Raw genomic sequence first — 20,505 nt, 5'->3', positions numbered from 1 at the left:
CACAGATTATCTAAAAACACAAAACCTCTACACACTTCTAATATGCACATTTACACAACTAAATGGCAGTATTAACAAAAGGAAAATCATTCAACAAATCCCTTTAAACCTTAACACAAACAAAAGGAAGCATCTCTATGGAAAAAGAAACCCCTCCACTTGGTTTGACCTGATGATGTCATGTGTGACATCATCAGGACTTTAAAATGAGGAAATGCCAGGTGGGCGTTTCCCCACACCTGATCCTCATGAAGACTGAAAAGACAAACAAAGTAAGTATGAACAAATGACTTAATCTGTAACATAATAAAATATAAAGAAACATGTAACTAAGTATTTAGCGTAATTTGCAGAATGTTTGATTTCAAATCACTTTTATTGTCACATCACATGTGCAGGTACATTGTTACAGCACATGTGAGTGAAATTCTTGTGTGCGAGCTTCACAAGCAACAGAGTTGTGCAAAATACAATAATGTAAACAAGCAAAATACAATAATGGCTACATCTGAAACTAATAAATATATGTACAATATATAATAGTATATGCATTTCTGGATGTGTGTGTGTGTGTGTGTGTGTGTGTGTGTGTATACACATATTTTACAAATTAAATAGAGTAAACAATAAATAAAATATATCAAAATATACAGAGTTGAGACATGTGCAAAACAGTGGCATTACTGTACAGTATGGAGTGCATAATGTTAAAGTTCCAGTAGTGAAGCTGAGGTGTCTATGAAGTGTTCAGCAGTCTGATGGCCTGGTGGAAGAAGTTGTCTCTCAGTCTGCTGGTATGGGACCGGATGCTGCAGAACCTCCTTCCTGATGGAAGTAGTCTGAACAGTTTATGGCTGGGGTGACTGGAGTCCTTGATGATCCTCCCCGCTTTCCTCAGGCAGCGCTTCCTGTAGATGTCTTGGGAGGGAAGCTCACCTCCAATTATCCGTTCAGAGCACCGCACTACTCGCTGGAGAGCTTTGCAGTTGTAGGCGGTGCTGTTGCCATACCAGGTGGTGATGCATCCAGTGAGGATGCTCTCAATGGCACAGTGATAGAAGGTCCTGAGGATGCGGGGGCTCATGCCGAATCTTTTCAGTCTCCTGAGAAAGAAGAGGCGCTGCTGCGCCTTCTTCACTGTTTTGTTTGTGTGTACTGACCACGTAAGATCCTCAGCCAGATGTACGCCAAGGAACCAGAAGCTGCTCACTCTCTCCACAGCAGCGCCGTTGATGGTGATGGGGGTGTGTACTTCTCTGCACCTCCGGAAGTCCACTATCAACTCCTTTGTCCTTGCGACGTTGAGGGTGAGATGGTTGTCTTGACACCAGTGGGTCAGGGCGCTGACCTCCTCCCTGTAAGCCGTCTCATCACCATTGGTGATAAGACCCACCACTGTAGTGTCGTCTGCAAACTTCACAATGATGTTGGATTTGCCGGCAACAAAACGCTTACACAAACAAACCCGGGATAGTGAGTGAAGCAATGTTACTTGACAAATAGCAAATCATAGCAAATACAGTGTGTGAATGTGAGTGAATGAATAGTGGCATTGTAAAGTAGTGATGGGCAGATGAAGCTTCATGAAGCACTGAAGCTTTTCATCCAATTGGCTCACTCCAGCACAAAGCGTCTTGAAGCTTCATTCGCTCTAGCAGGACACCTGGACGTAAAAATATTAGTTGGCATGAATTTGAAGAGCGTGGCCTTTTGCACACAGCCTGTAAATGTCAACAACAAAAGGAGTGTGTAAAACATGTATATTGTAGTGATGGCAGTATACTGTGTATATTTATAGTGGCAGTATGAAAAATGATTATTTGGAAATGCTTAAAATGGAAATGATCATTTACTGTGAGGTGAGGTGTGGTTGGGGTGTGGACAGTGGTTGTGCTTTTTGTAACGTTGAGGTATGGACAGCTACACACTGAGGCCTCAGTCCTGCCTGTTCACATTTTATTCTGTAAAAACTAAATTTTCACTGCTTTTATGACCTTTTTACTGGGGAGAGCATAGCTAGGATTTAATGATTTAACAAATTTTTTAAATCCTTTGTCCTCCACAATGCTAAATGGCTGGGAGTCCTCAATCACCATGCTAACCAGGTCTTCATCTATTTGAGATTGTTCTCCTGAGGAAAGACAATAAAGACAAAGCACAAATATAAATATCACACACAGTGTAGCCCAGCATTAGCTGGCTCCATTCTCTCCTGACTTTCTCTCCTCACTCTCATAAATCTCCAAACTGTCTCCAAACTCTCACTAACCGCAACTCTCCATCAAACACGTACATCTTTGAATGAAGTCTGAGGGGTTTATATCTAGCTGTCATATCTCGCGGCAAAGTTCGAACCACTTCATGAACCACTTCATGAACCAGTCGGGTACAGCCGGGCAGCGAGGCTTCGGACGTCATCATTTTCAGCTGCTCCCATAAATGAAGCAAGCCTCGATACGCCCCCTCAATTACTCGACACAAGCTTCGAAGCCTCGATACAGAACGTAATATCACTATTGTAATGGCCTGTATTTATATAGCGCTTTACTAGTCCCTAAGGACCCCAAAGCGCTTTACATATCCAGTCATCCACCCATTCACACACACATTGACACACTGGTGATGGCAGCTACATTGTAGCCACCGCCACCCTGGGGCGCACTGACAGAGGCGAGGCTGCCGGACACTGGCGCCACCGGGCCCTCTGATCACCACCAGTAGGCAACGGGTGAAGTGTCTTGCCCAAGGACACAACGATCGAGACTGTCCAAGCCGGGGCTCGAACCGGCAACCTTCCGATTATAGGCGAACTCCCAACTCTTGAGCCACGATCGCCCTATTGTAAAGCGCTTTGGGTGCCTTGAAAAGCACTATATAAATCTAATCCATTATTATTATAGAAACAGAATAATGTGTACAGTGTGCAAAAAAAGGTAAACACATATGGGACAAATGGAGAGCATTGCAACTGCTCCACTTTGTCACAGGCACAGAAACTGCAACAACATCAGACGCTATTAGTTCCTCTTTCAAATGCGTCCACAGTGTTGACCTCTCAGGTTTATTTATTTTTTTTACCTCTTTACCACAGCATAAAGGCCATGCTTGTCATAGGTAGGTTTTGGGACATCAACAGCACCTTTTCATCTTGCAAACGTATTACAGAAATGTTAAAGCATGTAATATTTCATAAGATTATACTTGAATTGAATAATTTGCCTGGTGTGAATCGGCTACATTCCACAGGAACACTCATTAAAGTCTTTTATGACCTTTGGTTATGACTTGTGTTTCCGTGTATACAAGGAAGAGGTTTACGTGTGAATTACAAAGAGAAAGAATTCTGTTCAGACGGTGACATGAGAGACAAAAGCCAAGGAGCGGCACCAGGTTGAGAAAAAAAGAAAGGAGGAGCAGAGAAAAATGAGAAGTAACAAATGAAAGAGAAAACAGAGGAATGAGGAGAGAGAGCGACTGAGATGGCGGACAGAGACTCCTGTTGTGTAGTCCCCTCTCTCTGTTACTGTAATGGCCAAACCCACGGCCACAGTCTAAAGTCGGTAACTCCTGTGTATTTTTCATTTGAACACAATAACACACTTGAGTTTGGTGGCCAGGGCTTAAAGCTGTTAAATACAAAGAGGGATAATTGAACGCACCACCACTTCCTGCTGAATGGGGAGAATGTCTATTTTCTTTAATTAAAAAAAGCTTTTGTAATTAAATTAAATATTGGAGTTTAGGGTTTAGTGGTTTTTGATTTTCTTCTTCGGTGTTTAGTTTATTTAAAAAACTAGACTGTACTGCATCATTGTGGTTTATGATTGTGTTTTGTAGTTAGCCCTCGTGTGTCGTAGTGGTCTGATCAGCCATTATAAAACCCTTTTGTGTAATTAGGTCAGTTATGTTTGTTGGGGCAGTCATTTGGTTTGCTAAGTTCACAGTTCTTTGCCTGAGTCCAGTTTTGTTTCTTTGACCTCTTTTTATGAGCTCAACATTTATTACTTTTGTAAATATAATTTTTAGGTTAAATAGAGTAGAATAGAATAATAGAATTAAATAAATAGAAATGGAATAGAATTAAATAAATGGAAACCCTATTTTTCTCATTCCTGAGATGACTCCTGCTTTTTTCAACTCGGTCCATCACAGTTACCCAACCCTTCTCCCCTCACCTCCCACCCCCACTTCTCCTGCCAACATACAAAGTGTGTGAATGAAGCACAGAAGGAGAAAGTAACTTGGACTCCAACCCTCATCTACCTTTCTTACCCACTCCTCCTTTAATCTGCACCGGCCCCTTAACTACCATCGCTAAGCTCTTATGCTCTTTTTATGCCAGCTGTTGCCATGGAAGTTGCCACATCAGATCTCTGGCTCCACCTATACTTGGCATCCTCTTCTGTCACACAAACCCATAGTTTCCATTGGCACCATGCTGACCAATGGCACTTTTGGGAATTAATCAAAAATAAGGCAGTACTTCCTATTTTAACAACTATTGACAAAAACCTCCATATGTTGTTAATGCTGCAAAATTCATATATTTTAGATAGTAAAAGAAGTTACTGTATATGTGAAAGAATTTGACTGAGCTGTCTAGATGAGTAGAGCAAGACTTAGGTGGCTCTTCAGAAGAACAAAATAACAAGAAATACCAACAATTGCCGTCTCCTTTTTCAGCTACAGAATGGTCCAGTTGCTCCACAGTTGCTTTAGAGCATAGATATCAAACTCTGGCCCACGGGCCAAATTTGGCCCGCAGCCTAATTACATTTGGCCCGCAAAGCCATACCAAATTACTATCAGAGCTGGCCTACTGGTATTATACAGCTAATATATATATTGTTTAGTATTAAGCTTTGCTTGTTCCATATTCAGTTTTTCAGCAAAACGTGTTTGAGTCCATAAGAAAAGATTCATTCTTATATCTGGAGGAATAAATATATTTCAATAAATATTAATGTTAGCCCGCGACTTTGTTCCAGTTTTGAATTTTGGCCCACTGTGTATTTGAGTTTGACACCCCTGCTTTAGAGTTTGAAAGTTTTTGAAAATAATGAGTGATTTTAATTTTAAAAAAAAAAATCAAAAGTGATGTTAAAAAATATTTTTATTTTAAACTCAGCATCTTTTGAATAAATTTTTGGTTTGGCCAAAACAAAACACATAAACGAAGTAGTCTTATTTCATTTAGACACAAACTTTCTCCAGGTTGTAACTGCTGGCAGTGGCAGTAAACCCCCAGGACCACCCCCAGATACCCACACACACACATATGCACATAAGCACCCAGTGCTTTAAAAGCCTGACAGCATATGGTAGGAGTACAAATTACTTTAAATTACTCAGATAATATAAATAATGTAAAACATAGGCAGTGAAGACAGATCACTTTTCAGCACCTGCTAACATTTGGAATTCAGTGGTGACCCTGCTGAGGCAATGTGTTGAGAAATCGAGCCCTCGTGCGACGATCTGTTTCACTGCAGAGTTGTGCTGAATCCACTGAGCTCAGCCCCCTGCAGACGTCCGACGTTCTCCATTACCCATACATCACACACACATATGAACCCTAACGAGCATCTGGCCAGTCGACACTACATCAAACTGCAGCAGATTGTTTTCCTCTAATGCTGCTTTTGTCCTGCTTGCCAGGTAGAATCGGATCACGTCCCTCTGCAGATGTGAGCATCAAACACTACCATTTACACTAAAGGCGCTCATGATAGAGAATACCTCTCTCAGATGTGGTTTATTTTCTATCCACGCCATTCATCTATTATTATTCATGTTGTGTAATGTATCATCTGTCTGTAAATCGGCCTCTGGCCTCCTCGTGTTTTAGTTTTTACAGACAGTTGAAATGGAACTAATGCAATAAAGACTAACATCTGTGGCCTCTGATGACTTTCCATTATTTTTGTATAACTGCATGTCTACTCTAAGATTTTGGGATGCAACAGTCATCCCAATGCCCCGACTGGTTAATTCAAATGTCCAGTGTGTCTGGAGATATCTGTTTAATTTTTCTTTCAGATGCATAAAATTTCCATAGAATTTGTTATGCGTAGTTATTTATGGGTCCTTGTTAAGACAATACAACAATGTCAATGTCAAGTCTTGGGCACAGCATAAAGGAGTAATCCGACTCTGCTCCGATCAGCTGGTTGTTGTATTTGTAGTCCAAACAGGTGCGTTGCCAACAGGGAAGCTGCAGAGTGCCCTCTGGTGGACAAACTACTTTAAACTCTCAAACTTGAACTTTAAACAAAAGGGGAGGATGTCAGCCGTTTTACCTATAATATAGAAACAATGATATCCTAATATTCATGAAAAGGGAAACTAAAACCCCTGACCTCAAATCCAAATTTCCCAGTTCCGTTTTGGAGAAATTCAGCATGGTAAACTGCACTGTGAGCCTTATCATAGAGATCGGCGAAGGCAAATGGAGAGAGAAACGCTGGGCCGCTACAGACCCAACAAACTCAACTGACGACAGCCTAATACGGACAAATCACAGCCTGCTCAGCTGAAAACACAAACACAGAAGGATCCAACTCCTTAAACACACATTTTCTCAGTATATTGTAACAATAGCACTGAAATGTTGAAACGAAGAAAGTGCAAAGTTTCTTTGTTCTAAATTTGATGCTATCAAGTGTTTCAAAAAAAAGTTAGTGTTGCCATGACGATTTGTAAGGATAAATTAAGTGTACTACTACATTTTATGTTCTTTGAGTTTATTCCTAATTCCATATTCTTATTTAACACTTTGGGGATTTTTGTTGGCATCTTAGAAAAATGTAAGCAGTGAATGAAATATACGTTGTTGTTTTTTTAAATGTTTAAAAATGCGGTTTCCATTTCCTAAGACATCGGGAATTTCAACATTTGCATGTACTGCATGGAGTAAAGCACTTCTTAATTTGTTTGCATTGCTCTTGAATTCAGCTAACCAAATACTGATGAATGCCAGATTTGTGTGTGTAAGGAACAATTTGTGAGAATTCAACAGAAAGGTTTGAGAAACATCACGTTCTGGCTAAAGACCAATTTTTCCTTCCCACTGTCGCCAAAGTGCTCATAGGGGGTCATGTGATTGTTGGGTTTTTCTCTGTATGTATTATTGTGAGGCGACTGTTGCTGAGATTTGGTGCTGTATAAATTGAATTGAATTGAATTGAAATAAAATGTGCTCTTTGTTGGGGTCCATGGGTGAAATGTTCTTTAATGTAAAGAATACATCTTAGCAGTATCTCATTGCCATTTCAGGCAATGATGATTAATGATTTATCTAGTCAGTCATCAGTTAATGAGAGTGTCAGAAAATAATGTGTTACATGGGTGTTGTGGTTTGTTTTAGTTTGCAGGCTGCTTTTAAAAAGCTCGCTGCCAACACAACACACAACAATGTTAGAGTTATGACAGTACAATTAGAAAAAGACTGGTTTGTATATAGCACGTTTTTCTATGCCTAAGTGCTTTCTATCTAACATTAACACCCTGTTAGATTGCAACACACTGGAGAGCAACTTGGGTTTGCTCAAGATTAATTTGGTATACATACTGGAGCAACCAACGATCAAATCACCAACTTTCAATTAAATTTTATTTATATAGCACAAATCACAACAACTGTTACCTCCACGCACCTTATATTGTGAGGTATAGACACTACCATAATACAGAGAAAATAGAGAAAACCCCAATCATCTGATGGGCAAGCACTGGTGAGAGTGGGAAGAGAAAACTCCCTTATAAAAAGAAGAAACCTCTGGGAGAACCAGGCTCAGGGAGGGGCGGCCATCTGCCACAACCAGCTGGGGTTGAGGTGAGAAAGACAGGAAAGAGACATGCTGTGGAAGACAGCCAGAGATTAATAATAACTAATGAATGAATGCAGAGTGGTGTATGAAAACAGTGTGTGAAAAAAGGTGAGTGAAGAAGAAACACTCGTCATGCATCATGGGAACAGCAGCTTAGACCTATAGTAGCATAACTAAGGGAGGATTCAGGCTTGTTTTACAGCCACAGGAACAGGACACTGTGAAGTCATTACATCAATCGCAAACTGCTCTTTATTAAAAAGTATTCTAGAGTCAAATGTGAAGCCAAAGCTTGGCTGAAACTGGGTCATGCTGCGGGACAATGACTCCAAGCATAGCAGCAAACCTAAAACAGAATGTCAGAAAAAGAAAAGAATTAAGGGGAAGCAATAATCCAGTCAAAGTCTAAGAGAGCTGAACACAAACGGACACCTACAAACCTCGTTGAAGAGACCGATAGAGTCATACAGAAAACAGTTACTTCAGGTTATTGCTGCTAAATGTGGTTCTACGAGCTATTAAATAACAAGCTGTACTTAGTTTATCACAGGACTGCAGAATGCTGTGAAAACATTTTTTTCACATGACTGTATGTTGTTCCTGTCATGTCAGGTTGTGATTCCCTCCATTATTAGTAACATTCTCCAAAATTATTTCTTGTGTGTTTACTGGTGATGCTTTTTTAGGATTATGTCTGAAACCTTTCCTAAATGCCAGTGTCAGATGTCTTTACTGAGATCAGTGTGAACTGTAACAAGTTTTCCAGGGGAGTAGTTTAATAAAAGGTCAGAGCAGCAAAGCTGGGACAAGAAAACAAGTCTGTCAGAGTGACAACAAGTCAGAGGAAGGTAATAAAGGGCAGAAACAGATAGAAGTGGAGGGAGTCCGACAGAACGGATTTTACCTTTGAGCTTTAAAGGAAATCTCCACCACTAGCCTGTTGTTTACTCTCAGTCTAATGGTTACTGTGTTCCCATAGTAAATGTATATGCTGTCCTGAGTGGGGCTGTTTCGTTTACTGAATTTAAACAATTCTCTGACTATATTGCATTAACAACCACCACAGAACATGCCTGAACTTGCTGACCTCAAATCAAGCCAAACACCAGCAGAACAAAAGGCTTGAATGCAACTGGATCAGTTAGAAACACTGGTTGCTTTTTTTACTGTTGGCCTTCAATTCATTGCTACAGTCAAAATGAGGGAATAGGTTTATCAGAGTAGCACCAGGATAAATAAAGGTAATCATCGTTGTGTCATTTTGCAAAGAAAATGATTAACAGAGTGTGCAGTAGTCATTTTGTCACAAGTAACTATCCATCCGTCCATTATCTGAAGTTTACCCAGGTCCCTGTGATAGGAGTTAGCAGTCTAAGCAGAAACACCCAGACCTCCCTCTCCCCAGCCACTTCATCCAGCTTTTTAGGGGGAACACCAGTGTGTTAACAAGCCAACCCAAGAGATATAATCTCTGCCCTAGAGCCTCTCGGGGGAGGAAAAGCGAGTTTTTATGCATGAATGACGTGAATTTGAATGACAGCAAGATTTTCTTCTTTGTTTTTTGGTGACAGCATGCTGTCTGTGAGTGACAGTGAAAGTAGTAACTAACAACTATTTGAGAAACCACAGAATGCCTGAGATCAATATGTTACATTCATTTGAATTGTTACCTGGTTTATGTTTTCCCTTAAAAAGCGAGAAAACAAATTGTAAATTGATGCATAAAAAGCACAAATTCTTGCACTGCACTAGAAATCCAGCAAAATTATTGGACACCGACATTTTTGTCCCCAGATGTACCATGTAGTTTAGTAATTAAATTATTTGTTTTATCTCTTCATCTCTTCAAACTTGAGAAAAGCAGTCTGCTACAGTCATTATTTGCAAGCCACTGTCATTGACCTTTTCTGTGATAGACATAACTCAAATTTAGCAACCCTACAGTCTTGAAATACAGGCACGTTTCCTGCGCTTTGACATAAACACCTTTGAGGTTACACGTTTTCTGCTGTAGCTCACATCTGACTGGGAGCTGGCGGCATGCTGTGTGTATTGGGGGCTATTATGCAAGCATTTGGGGTTCGTGACTGAGAGCTCGTCCTCTGCCAGTTTGCATACCAGTTTGCATACAGGGCGGGATCCCGGCTGCTAGAAAGTGAGCCCACTTTCCCACCGCCGCTTTTCCCGCTATGGCCCAGGTACTGTTAGCGCCACTCGCGCTCCTCCCCCTTCCGCCGCCTCCCATCTGTCTGTTTCAGCAGCTGATCAGCTAATTACAGCCGTCCACAGAGACTAGCGCCGGAGTGATTAAGCTGAACATATTAAAAGCGCCTTTGTAGGCGCAAAAAAAGTTCTACTTGCCGCTGCTAGGACCGTGGGAGAAGACGCAGACAAGCCAAACTTCTCAGCTGAGAAACAAAGATCGTCTATAGAAGTAACTCCTTGACCTCTCAAGTGTCGGCTACTCACAGTATGCCTAAAAGGAACAGGCTCTGAAATAAATGTCAGTTTTTATTTTAAATAAATTTTAGGTATTACCAAATACTTACTAAAGAAATCGCAAACCATGAGCACAGGGTACCCACGAATTTCCACACTGTAGTGAGAAGGCTGGGCTTTTTATTGTTATTATTATTATTGTTGTTGTTCTTTTGTACTTTCCCCATCAAATTTACTCGCTGTCTAGACTTCGAGTCGTGTAAATTCTTTTAATTAAAAACCTAACAAAAACTTTTAGAATACATCAAACACCTTCAAATTTAATCAGCCAGAACTTCAGGTTCCATGTAGGAAAATAAAATCACTAGAGTGAGACATCTTCTTATGACCATCTTCGTGAACATAAACGCGCCGGTTGCCCCGCCAACACAGATCTGGAGGCGTGGACGTCCGGTCCCTCATTGGTATTATCTGAGGCGCGCACCCGAGTACAATAGCACTGAGTGGCTGGAGCCGTATGACGGAGTCAGTCAGCTGACCGCTGATTGGCTGAGTGACCCAGCTGTAGGAGAGCGCCAGAAAACAAGCTTGAGCGGGTGATGTTGGATTCTCCAAGGAGTAGTATAGCTGAACAGGAGTCTGAAGAAAGGATTTGAGAAGGACTGCCTGCTTCTTTCTGAAGAGGGAAATAAACTGCTATGTCGGTCTGAAGGAGCGGCGCCCTGACAAGTGTGTAAAACGGGGACGCAGAGCCACACTTGACGATTTCATTCATTCAACAGCGAAGGTAAAGAGTGGTGATTTCCCTCCGGAGGGTTTCTGCAACACAGCTATAACAGTGTCCCTGGCTAGGTAACTAATTAATGCTAAGTCTTACTGACTTATAACATCCATCAGAAACGCATTTACCTCTATTCACAGGCTCAGCAACGGCTAAAGCTGTGGACCATTTGCATAAAATAATTTACGGCCGCAACTCGTGTTGCAACTTAGAAATAACATTCTACTAACGTTGTATATTAATACCTGTAGCTGTAAACTAATTACTGTCAGCTAAAAAGTTAATGCGGCACTTCAGCTGTAAAGTTACAGGGTTGAGGAAGAGCAGCGCAGTTAGCTTTATGAAGGCTAGTTAGCCGATGCTCTTTGCGCCAAATTCAGCTGACCACGGATCTGGGTTTACTTTTAAGTGTAACTTTACAATTCCCATTCTCAATATTTGTCTTTACTTTGGAACGCATTTTTCCCAGATGGAGGTTCAATGCCTCGCACTGAAAGACCTCTCAAGTCCAAGGAAGAGTTCAACGGTGGTGCCGGAGGAGGAGGATGGGGCTCGCGGGGAACAAAAGGTAGGCTAAGGTGGCACCCTGCTTTAAATCAGGTGAGGCAGGTTTTATAAGATTCATCTGAAAGAAAGCTTTGAAATCAGCGCAATCAGAGCGCTGTGTTCAGTCACGTGAGAGCTTATTGCTTTTGGCTTTCAGCAGCAAGGGCTGTGGGCTACAGTGCTAAATAAGATCTTGAGGGTTGTACAAATCAGTGTGAGTTGCTTGATTCCTCCAGATTCAGGAGCAGGCCTCCGGTCTCAGATTCAGCATATGGATGGCTTATTCGGATCTTTGGAGATGTGTGTTTATATAGTGGATGAGTTGGTATGAATAAATTCAACCAGGATTACATGTTTTTCTTTCATCATTCTTTGCTATAAAATGACCCCTTTGCAATTCATTCTGTATGAGAGGATATTTGAGCCTTTATTAAGGCAAACCTGCACTAATTCGATCACATAACTGTCTCCATCACAGGAGAACATGTGTGCAGAGAAGAGAAAATCAACACCGCTAAAATCTGCAGAGTCCACCCTTCCTACTTTGCTGATCAACAGAAAAGGTGCTCCCTCTGAGCTCGCCCACATTACCCCCATCAAACACACGTCTCTGACCGAACCCTGGACACCAACGGCTAACCTGAAGATGCTGATCAGCGCGGCGAGCCCAGACATCCGGGACAGAGAGATGAAAAAGGTGCTGTTTAGACCAATAGAGAATGATAAAGACCAGCCAGCGAGCCCAGATAATGTGGTGGAGGATCCAGAGGTGGAAGATTCTTGTCAGGTGTGGTGTTTTGTTTGTTTGTTTTAAAAGGACATTTTAACACAGATTGGATTTATTGTGTTGTAGTTTAAATTAATATTCTCCGAAAAATATATTTTATTGAAGTCCTGTTTAAAGACTAGTCATTTAAGCTGTGGATTGTTGGATTGGTTGACTAATCCAAAAGACAACGGCATTGATCTCTGTCCAGTTTGAAGCCGCTGATGAAGAGGACGATGCAGAGAAAAAGCCGAGCAGAAAGCAGAAAAGTCTGGGTCTGCTTTGCCAGAAGTTCCTTGCCCTTTATCCTGATTACCCACCGCTTCACAGCCCCATCTGGATCTCGCTGGATGAAGTGGCAGCCAATCTGGGTAAGAACCAGTAATTTGAGAGCAGCAGCAGCAGTTGGACACAGGAGAAGGAGATGACTACAATTTGTCTCACTGTAAACTCTTCATGGGGCCAGGAAAATACTGCTATTGAATTTGGGAATGACTGCTGCTCAAATCGTGCACATGTTTTAGAGAAATGTTGCTATAATCCTGTCAGGGGTGGAACGGCGGCGGATCTACGACATCGTGAATGTGTTGGAGTCCCTGACGATTGTGGGGCGGATAGCCAAAAACAGCTACACCTGGTACGGTCGTCAGCGGCTGGAAGCCACCCTGGAGGAGCTGCAGTGTGAGGGCCGACAGCAGGGCTACCACCTCCAGATGGAGCAGGCCAACGAGGCCAGGGAGACCGGACCGGGCCGAGAGGATGACGGGGGGGAAGGAGATGCTGGAAGCGGTAATAAACTGAAAAATAAGACTGGAGATGAAGAGTTTTGAGTGTTTAAAATGAACACTATAAGGAGAGTGTGCCTTTTCTTCCATATTGGCTCCAAATAAAGATTAGACGTTAACCGTAGTCTTCATTAGACTAAGTATCACTTCAGTTGCCTGCATGTAACAGTTTAGGTGTAGGCTTATTTTCACGGGCAAATGCTTAACACTAAAGCTGAATAAGGCCTTAAACCCACAGGAATGGATTCAAGCCTGGTTACCGTAGCGACGCTGCCTCTGTCTGCTCACAGCTTGTCATTAAGAGGTTGTACGTTTGCAGACTTATAATGTGGCTGGATTCTAATAAAGATCTAGTTTGTAAAAGTTGTACTGAGGTTTCAGGTTTGATTTCACGTCTCTGAAATGTTTTCATTCAGACTGAGGATGTACAGAAGAAACAAGTTTATGTTGACAAGTACTTTGAATTTCTGTTTGGAGTTTTGGTGCCTGTTATTAATGAATAAAATGTAATTAAACATACGGTTCACTGGTTTTTAGTGGGCTGATTTTCACTGCTAATTAAGAAAGCAGTAGCTTTTTACACTGTCCGTTTCTTCTGCTTGTCTTTGCAGCCGGTAGCAACAGGAAAGACAAATCTCTGCGCATCATGAGCCAGAAGTTTGTCATGCTTTTCCTGGTGTCCAAAACTCAGACTGTTACCCTGGATGCAGCAGCAAAGGTCCTCATCGAGGAGAGTCAGGACTCATCAAGTCACAGCAAGTACAAAAGTAAGAAATCCAGAAGTGCTGCAACGTGTATAGTGACGTGTATAGATTCCAGGAAACAGTATTTCACCAAACTAAACACTGTGTCTGTGTGATCTCCAGCTAAGGTGCGGCGTCTGTATGATATTGCCAACGTGCTGACCAGCCTCAGCCTCATAAAGAAGGTTCATGTCAGAGAGGAGAGGGGCAGAAAGCCGGCCTTCAAGTGGCTCGGCCCGGTTGAATTCAGCAGCTCTGTGAATGCTGGTGAGAGTTAAAGATGACTTCAGTGAACTCTGCTAGAGTAACTTGAAAATATAAGACAGTCCAGACCTTTGTCAATCTAAGAACTGCGTTTGTCATCAATGCTCTTACCCTAAATCAGTCGTCATCCATCTACCTGTAGGAAACACTTTGAATGTAGCAGCCATCGCTTCATCTGAGTCTGCACAGCCAGGACAGGAGCTCAGAAAAGCAAAAATGGCACGTCATGCCTCCTTCAGCATCACGCCAACATCTGTTGCAGTCCAGCGGCAGGTCAGCTCCGCACCCAGCAGCCCGAGACGTGAAGTAACCGGTAAGAGATTTTATTTTTGGGGGAGTTGTTTGTTTCCAATCGGGTGGCGGGAGACGGCCAAGCGTCCCCGAGCCTTTTTTTTTAATCTGCAAGTCGTGCGCTTTGACTCTGCGGAACAGCATAGAGCAGTGGTTCTTAACCTGGGTTCGATCGAACCCTAGGGGTTCGGTGAGTCGGTCTCAGGGGTTCGGCAGAGCCTTCGCCATGACATGCATGGCTCATTTTGTGCACCAGTAAAAAAATCACATTTTATTTTTCACTAAAGAGGGGTTCAGTGAATGCGCATATGAAGCTGGTGGGGTTCGGTACCTCCAACAAGGTTAAGAACCACTGGCATAGAGCTTTTTCAATATCCTGTCTGTTTGTTGTCTCTATGCTGCAGCCCTGCAAAACCAGCCTGTGGATTATTCCAGTAGGACTACAAGCAACAGTGCAGCGTGTCAGCTGCAGTTTGGAAGTAATGCTGAGTGAGTAAACGCTAACACACAGATACTTGGGTCATCTCAAAGATCAGCTTTCTCCATCTGAAGTGTTACTATTAAACCAAAAGTTTTTTGTTTGAGTTTTATACATGACACATTCAAAGTCATCTCTGTTGTCAGGTTAAAAGATGCTGCCCTCTCCCTTACAGAGTCTATTTTGCAACCTTCTCTTATTCGTTATGTTTTACATTCAGTGCCAGTGTTTGATTTGGCTGATGTGTTTCGCTCAAGGCTACATGTAACAGGAGCTGACTCTGTGGACATTAATAGTTTTTGTCTCCTATGAGTGTATAAGTTGGCGGCATACATGGAGTACACAGTAGTTCATGTTGTTTCCTATTATTAACTAAACTACTCGTGGCCAAACCACAGCTGCCTCAAGGCTGTGGCTGTTAAGTGTTTTGTGGGGGAGTAAGATAATAAGACATGGAAGTGTGTGTTGAAAAGGAATATTTTAAAAATGAAGTTAGGCAAAAGTGCACCGGGGGCAGTGGTAGCCCACAGGATGAGAGCTAGAAGTTTATGCCTGTGGCCAGTTTCAAGTCTGCATTTCAGCTGAGATATTGTAGGGGCACACAGACCCAGCTCTAACACAGTAACCTTTTGATCAGGTCAGGAATTTTTTTACCTGCATTTCAAACCATGGAAAGCAGGATTCAGGACCATAAAGCTTGTGCTTAAAAAACTGCACAGTTTGTACAGTTTGCTGAAACCTGCTTATTTGTCATTTACTCACTCATTGCCACTGGAGGCTTTGTTATGGCCAGGACCCTGTAATGTTATGCTATTTAACAAAAAAAAGTGTTCTGATGCGAGAGCAAAGTTTTAAGAAAAAAACTTTATTTCATCTTGTTATGTCTGCATCCTGCACACTTTACCCTTTAACTTCAAATATCTAGTCATGTGCGTAAAGCTCATGCTCCATTACAAATATGCCTTCACCTTCAATTTAAGTTACTTTTATTTATATAGCGTCAAATCAGAACAGTTGCCTCAAGGCGCTTAATATCGGTAAAGACCTCACAATAATGGAGAGAAACCCCAATAGTCAGACAACCCACTTTGAGCAAGCTCATGGTGACAGTGGGAAGGAAAAACTCCCTTTTAACAAGAAGAAACCAGCAGAACCAGCGAGGGGCAGCCAACCGCTGTGAGCACTTGAGGGTGATGGCAGGAAGATGGGACCAAAACAAAACACATTGATCATAACCAACACATCTTCCCATGGGCTTCCCATAATACACATCAGTGCATCATGGGAAGTCCACAGCAGCCTAGGCCTATTGCAGGGTCACTAAGGGAGGATTCGGGGTCACCTGATCCAGCTTAACTATATGCTTTATCTAAAAGGAAAGTTTTAAGCCTAAGCACATGTAAGCCTGCTATCTGAGATAGATAGGGGGCTACTGACGTGTGCAAGAGACTGATTTGTGACTTAACTTTCTGTGGTTCCTCTGTATCAGGAACAATTTGGTCAAAATGTTTAGAAGCTAAGGCTTGAGAAGCAGTGTTCCACTTTAGTCGAACACTGCAGTATCTAATGCTTGTAGTCATAAACAAATGTTTCTCAATCAGATTCTTGGCAAAAACTCAGTCTACAAGTAGCAGGAGAAATATAGCTTACTTTTCTTCCCCCCCCCCCCTTTTCAGCAACCGACCCGGCACACCACCGCAGACTCGGCTCATGCACAACAGCAGTACTGCCCTTTCCCCGTCCTCCACCCTTCTGGCACCACTCCCCCACCCGGAGCACCTGTTTGTTGCTTCCCCGTCTTCCCATTGCTTGGCCTACTTGCCCAGCCTGTCCCAACCCTCCGTGGTCATGCTGTACAGACCGCCAGAAACGCCAAACCAGATGCTTGAAGGTCACACCTCACCCAGGTTGGAGGCAACGAAGAGGAAGAAGGAAGAAAGAGAGGAGGAGGAGATGGTACTTAAAAAGAAGGGAAATTCTGCGTTAGAGAAATGTGAAAAGGTGAGATGGTATTCTGTGGCGATGTGGATTTTAATTTCTGCTGCTAATTGCTATTCTTGTTCCAGTTAAAAACTAACTCCGAGCTAATTATTCGGTTCGGTGCCGTAATTCTGACAGTCAGAAAATCCTGTTAGTAATTCACCACGGCAGACAGTTAAACTGAAAATGGAAAATGTGCCATGCTCACTGATCAGGATAAGTCTTGTGTGGTGTAATTAAAGACTTCTCATCTCAGTAGAGTATAAGATAATTGATCATTTGAAAACCTGGTGCAGTTAATCAGGATACATAAAATCAAAGTAACTGGATGGTTCGGTGTCACATGCTAGGTTGGTCTTTTTAAAAGGTTGCCTGAGAAAATAAACCGTAAGCCAGGAACATGACTTGACTTTGTTACTAGAAGGGGAGACGTGTTATAGTCTGAGTTTTAAGGACTGTAACAAATGCAGATCATAAGGCTGTAACATCAGATGTCATTCCTGCTCTTTCCAGACTCGAGCTGAAGCTTGCAGGGAAACAGCAGAGTGCTCGCAAGCTGGTGCAGCAGCAGCAGGCCTCTGCAGAGAGCAGGTGATCGGCGAGAGTGGGGGTGGCAACACCAGCAGTGAGCACGCTCAGCCGTCGCACTACCTTTATGTCCCCAACAATGCAGGTAATGCACTGTTTTAGCAGCACGCAGAGCAAGATGTTAACTATGATTTGTTGTGATAGTAGAGGGCTTGTAAGAGAGGGCCACTATGATTTGCACCCTTTCACTCTTTTACTGAGAATATTCCCTGCAGCAGGTCCTTTCAGTGCTGGAAATCCAGAGCGCTTTATTCCCAGGATTTGGGAACTGAATTTTATTTATCTTTGCTTTGTAAAAAAAAAAAAAAAAAAAAAAAGAAGAAGAAGAAAAAGAAATCCTTCAAACCTTTTAATCGGTCTCCTGTCCTCTTTTCTAGGATTAAATGGCCTCAACTTCCTGCTCTCAGCTGGACAACCAGCGGCCAGTCTAGCACTTCCTCCCAGCAGTGTTCCCACCTTGGCACTGCCCTATGTCCTGGTACCATCTGCTGCCCTCTCCCATTACCCCCTGGTGGCCGGCAGTCTACAGCAGCAAGGCTCTGATGCTCACACAAAACTGAGCTTTGGTCTGCCTGCCATGATGTCACCTGCCCACTTCATGGTGGGGGGGGCGCCGTATAGTGTGGTGCCGGTTCCACCGCCGTCCACTCCAGAACAGAGCGGGCTTTACAGGTCGTCAGCTGGCACGCCACATTCTCCCTCGAGACCACGACAGACCATCAGCATCAACACGCCAGAACCACTGGTAAGAACTGACTGTACTGCTGTAACCCTGCTCTCTCTCACACACAGCTGTCTGCCCTAAAATACATCAATGTAATTAGCCTTCATAATGAAACATGACCTTTCTCGTATCAGGCACTGGAAAATGTCACAACACAGCTTGACACGAGAGCAAGTGCAGCATCTGTTTTGTGGAAGGTTTACCCTCATTTACTCATCTGGACACTTTGTGTCACAGCAGTTAAGACTGATTAATCTCCAGCTTGTTAAATGGGAATGAACTTTACTGCCTGCAAAGACCAGTGTAGTGATGCTGGTTTAGCTCTGATAGAGTTACTGGGCAGCAAATTCACGCGACGTTATAAACAATAGGACAAGTTAATGACCACGTTGTAATGATGCATTAATCCCACTCTCACTTTCAGTGTGTAGAGTCACGTCTACCCACCCATTTTCTTAGATAATATTCAGTCTACTGACTTCCACTGACCTTTCAGCAAGTGAGCTTGCATCTACTGCTGGCAGTGGCTGCTGTTTATGCGTTGGGTTGTCTAAATGTTCCCTAAATGCATTCTGTCTCTTTACAGACTCCACATACGCCCAAGGAAACCCCAGCATCTTCTTCAAAGGCTTTCTTTCAGACCCCGGGCACTCTGGGAAGTGTAGTCAGTGCTGCGCCAGCTGTCCGAAAAAGGGGATCAGCACAGAGGAGACTCGACATTGGCCACCATCCAACCAGCTGAAGAGACGGGAGCTTGTGTTGAACGCGCCGTCTTAAAAATTGAGGGCGGTGAACCGAAAATGAAACAAAGAATATGGTTTTAAACCTTTGGTGCTATGTTTCTAAAGATAAATTAAGAACTTTCCAAGAGTATCGAATGTTTTCTTGTAAATCCTGGAGAGTCTCATATTTTGCTAATTGACTGAGTTTTATGAAAGGGGTGTCACACTGTGAAATCAGACACTCAAAACTATCGAGACGTCCTCAAGGTTAGGTTTAAGAGTAAGGCAGTATTACCAATGCAACAGTGCCCTCCTGTGATGGGAGCCGGTCACAGCTGCATTTTATGTTTCCTCCTAGAATGATCAAGCTACCTATTTACAAGGGCTGTAACGATTATCCAAAAGCACATTTCATTTTATGCTTTACATACATACATACATACATACATACATACATACATACATACATACATACATACATACATACATACATACATACATACATAATATTATTTTAAAGGGGACAAATAACCAGAAACAGTCTTTTAATGTTACAGCTTTCACCACACTGCCACACTTCAGGCATTAACTTCTCTGCATGGGTATCACAGCACAGGAAAACGGGCATGCAACACGGCATCGCCGATGATTCGATCACTGTTTCGAGTTTTGCTTTGTAATCGTTACACCCTTGCTAATTCTTCACCCTCTGTTGTAGCCCAGTTGCTATTTATATCTTAGTGAAAATATGTCGATTACAGGGTCTGTAATGAAACATTAAGTTTTTAGCACTAAGTATTTGAAGAATGTACCCGTAATTTTGTAGTAATCGGCCCATTCAGATTTAGATACACGAAAACAGGTGTAAAAGGACACGTGTGAGCTGCTGAACGCCGGTTTACAATGACGGTGGTTGGACAATCCTTCCATTCTAGACATTAAGAAAATGATCACTAAAGCCTTAAACGTTTACAGCCAGACAAGTATCTGAAGGAACAGTTGTTATATTTCTCGATGCTTACGGGTGGTTTCGTGTTCTCGTCAGGAAGACGTACCCGGCTGGTGCTATGTGCATTCTTATGTGTAACCACTGTTACTGAGTGCTGAAAGACAATGTGGCAATTCTCTCAGGTACTTGAATACTAGTGACTGTGCTACAGTTGGATTGGGAAAAGTATCAGAGTACTGTAAAGTGTTTTTCCTCCTTTGTTTATACAGGGAAACTAGTGCCTTAGTTAACGGGGCATGTTGCTAAGAGAACATCGTTGTTGCCTCAAAACAGATTTTCTCAGGTTGTCAGTGAACGAGGCCCAGACAACCCAATAGTAGGAGTTATTCAGGAGAGCTTAGCTATGTCACGCCAAAGGCTGTACAGATAATCCACTCTAACCAGTGGGTGTGTCGTTTATGTCAATATTTTTAATGACTTATCCATAGTGTCATTTACAGTGTTTGTCTTTGTCCTGATTTTAAAAATAATGGTTATTGCACGGTTCTTTTAGGAGCTGCAACAGCTGGAAACTCATTGCTGTTCTTTCATTGTAACTCTGCACACACGATGTAGTTCAG

The 20,505-nt window shown here is 42.5% G+C and overlaps 2 protein-coding genes across 4 annotated transcripts in view; one reads left to right on the top strand and one right to left on the bottom strand.

Annotated features, from left to right (window-relative positions):
* LOC113009462 (serine/threonine-protein kinase pim-2-like) overlaps positions 1–20,505 on the bottom strand; it is a 512,014-nt gene that overhangs the window by 88,301 nt on the left and 403,208 nt on the right. The window lies entirely within an intron of this gene.
* Positions 249–19,392, top strand: e2f7 (E2F transcription factor 7). 3 transcript variants are annotated; one of them, XM_026147756.1, is made up of 13 exons: positions 249–272; positions 11,519–11,617; positions 12,074–12,382; positions 12,573–12,732; positions 12,911–13,150; positions 13,758–13,913; positions 14,013–14,156; positions 14,296–14,466; positions 14,849–14,933; positions 16,599–16,923; positions 17,416–17,575; positions 17,868–18,235; positions 18,801–19,392. In XM_026147756.1, exons 1-13 carry the CDS (start codon positions 249–251, stop codon positions 18,954–18,956), a joined length of 2,397 nt encoding a protein of 798 aa, XP_026003541.1. In that variant the 3' UTR covers positions 18,957–19,392. The 3 variants fall into 3 exon arrangements, with proteins under 3 accessions (XP_026003541.1, XP_026003542.1, XP_026003543.1); XM_026147757.1 differs by lacking the exon at positions 249–272 and adding an exon at positions 10,737–11,055; XM_026147758.1 differs by lacking the exon at positions 249–272 and adding an exon at positions 11,068–11,120.

This window comes from Astatotilapia calliptera, chromosome 17, assembly GCF_900246225.1.
Source record: "Astatotilapia calliptera chromosome 17, fAstCal1.2, whole genome shotgun sequence".
NCBI lineage: Eukaryota > Metazoa > Chordata > Actinopteri > Cichliformes > Cichlidae > Astatotilapia > Astatotilapia calliptera.
The sequence above is the reverse complement of the archived record's forward strand: the minus strand, read 5'-3'. Positions and strand labels throughout refer to the sequence as shown.

Coding starts and splice junctions, on each gene's coding strand:
- e2f7 (XM_026147756.1), top strand. CDS start 249: ATGAAGACTGAAAAGACAAACAAA. Junction 13,151..13,757: donor GGAAGGAGATGCTGGAAGCG/GTAATAAACTGA, acceptor TTGTCTTTGCAG/CCGGTAGCAACAGGAAAGAC. Junction 14,157..14,295: donor CAGCAGCTCTGTGAATGCTG/GTGAGAGTTAAA, acceptor ATCTACCTGTAG/GAAACACTTTGAATGTAGCA.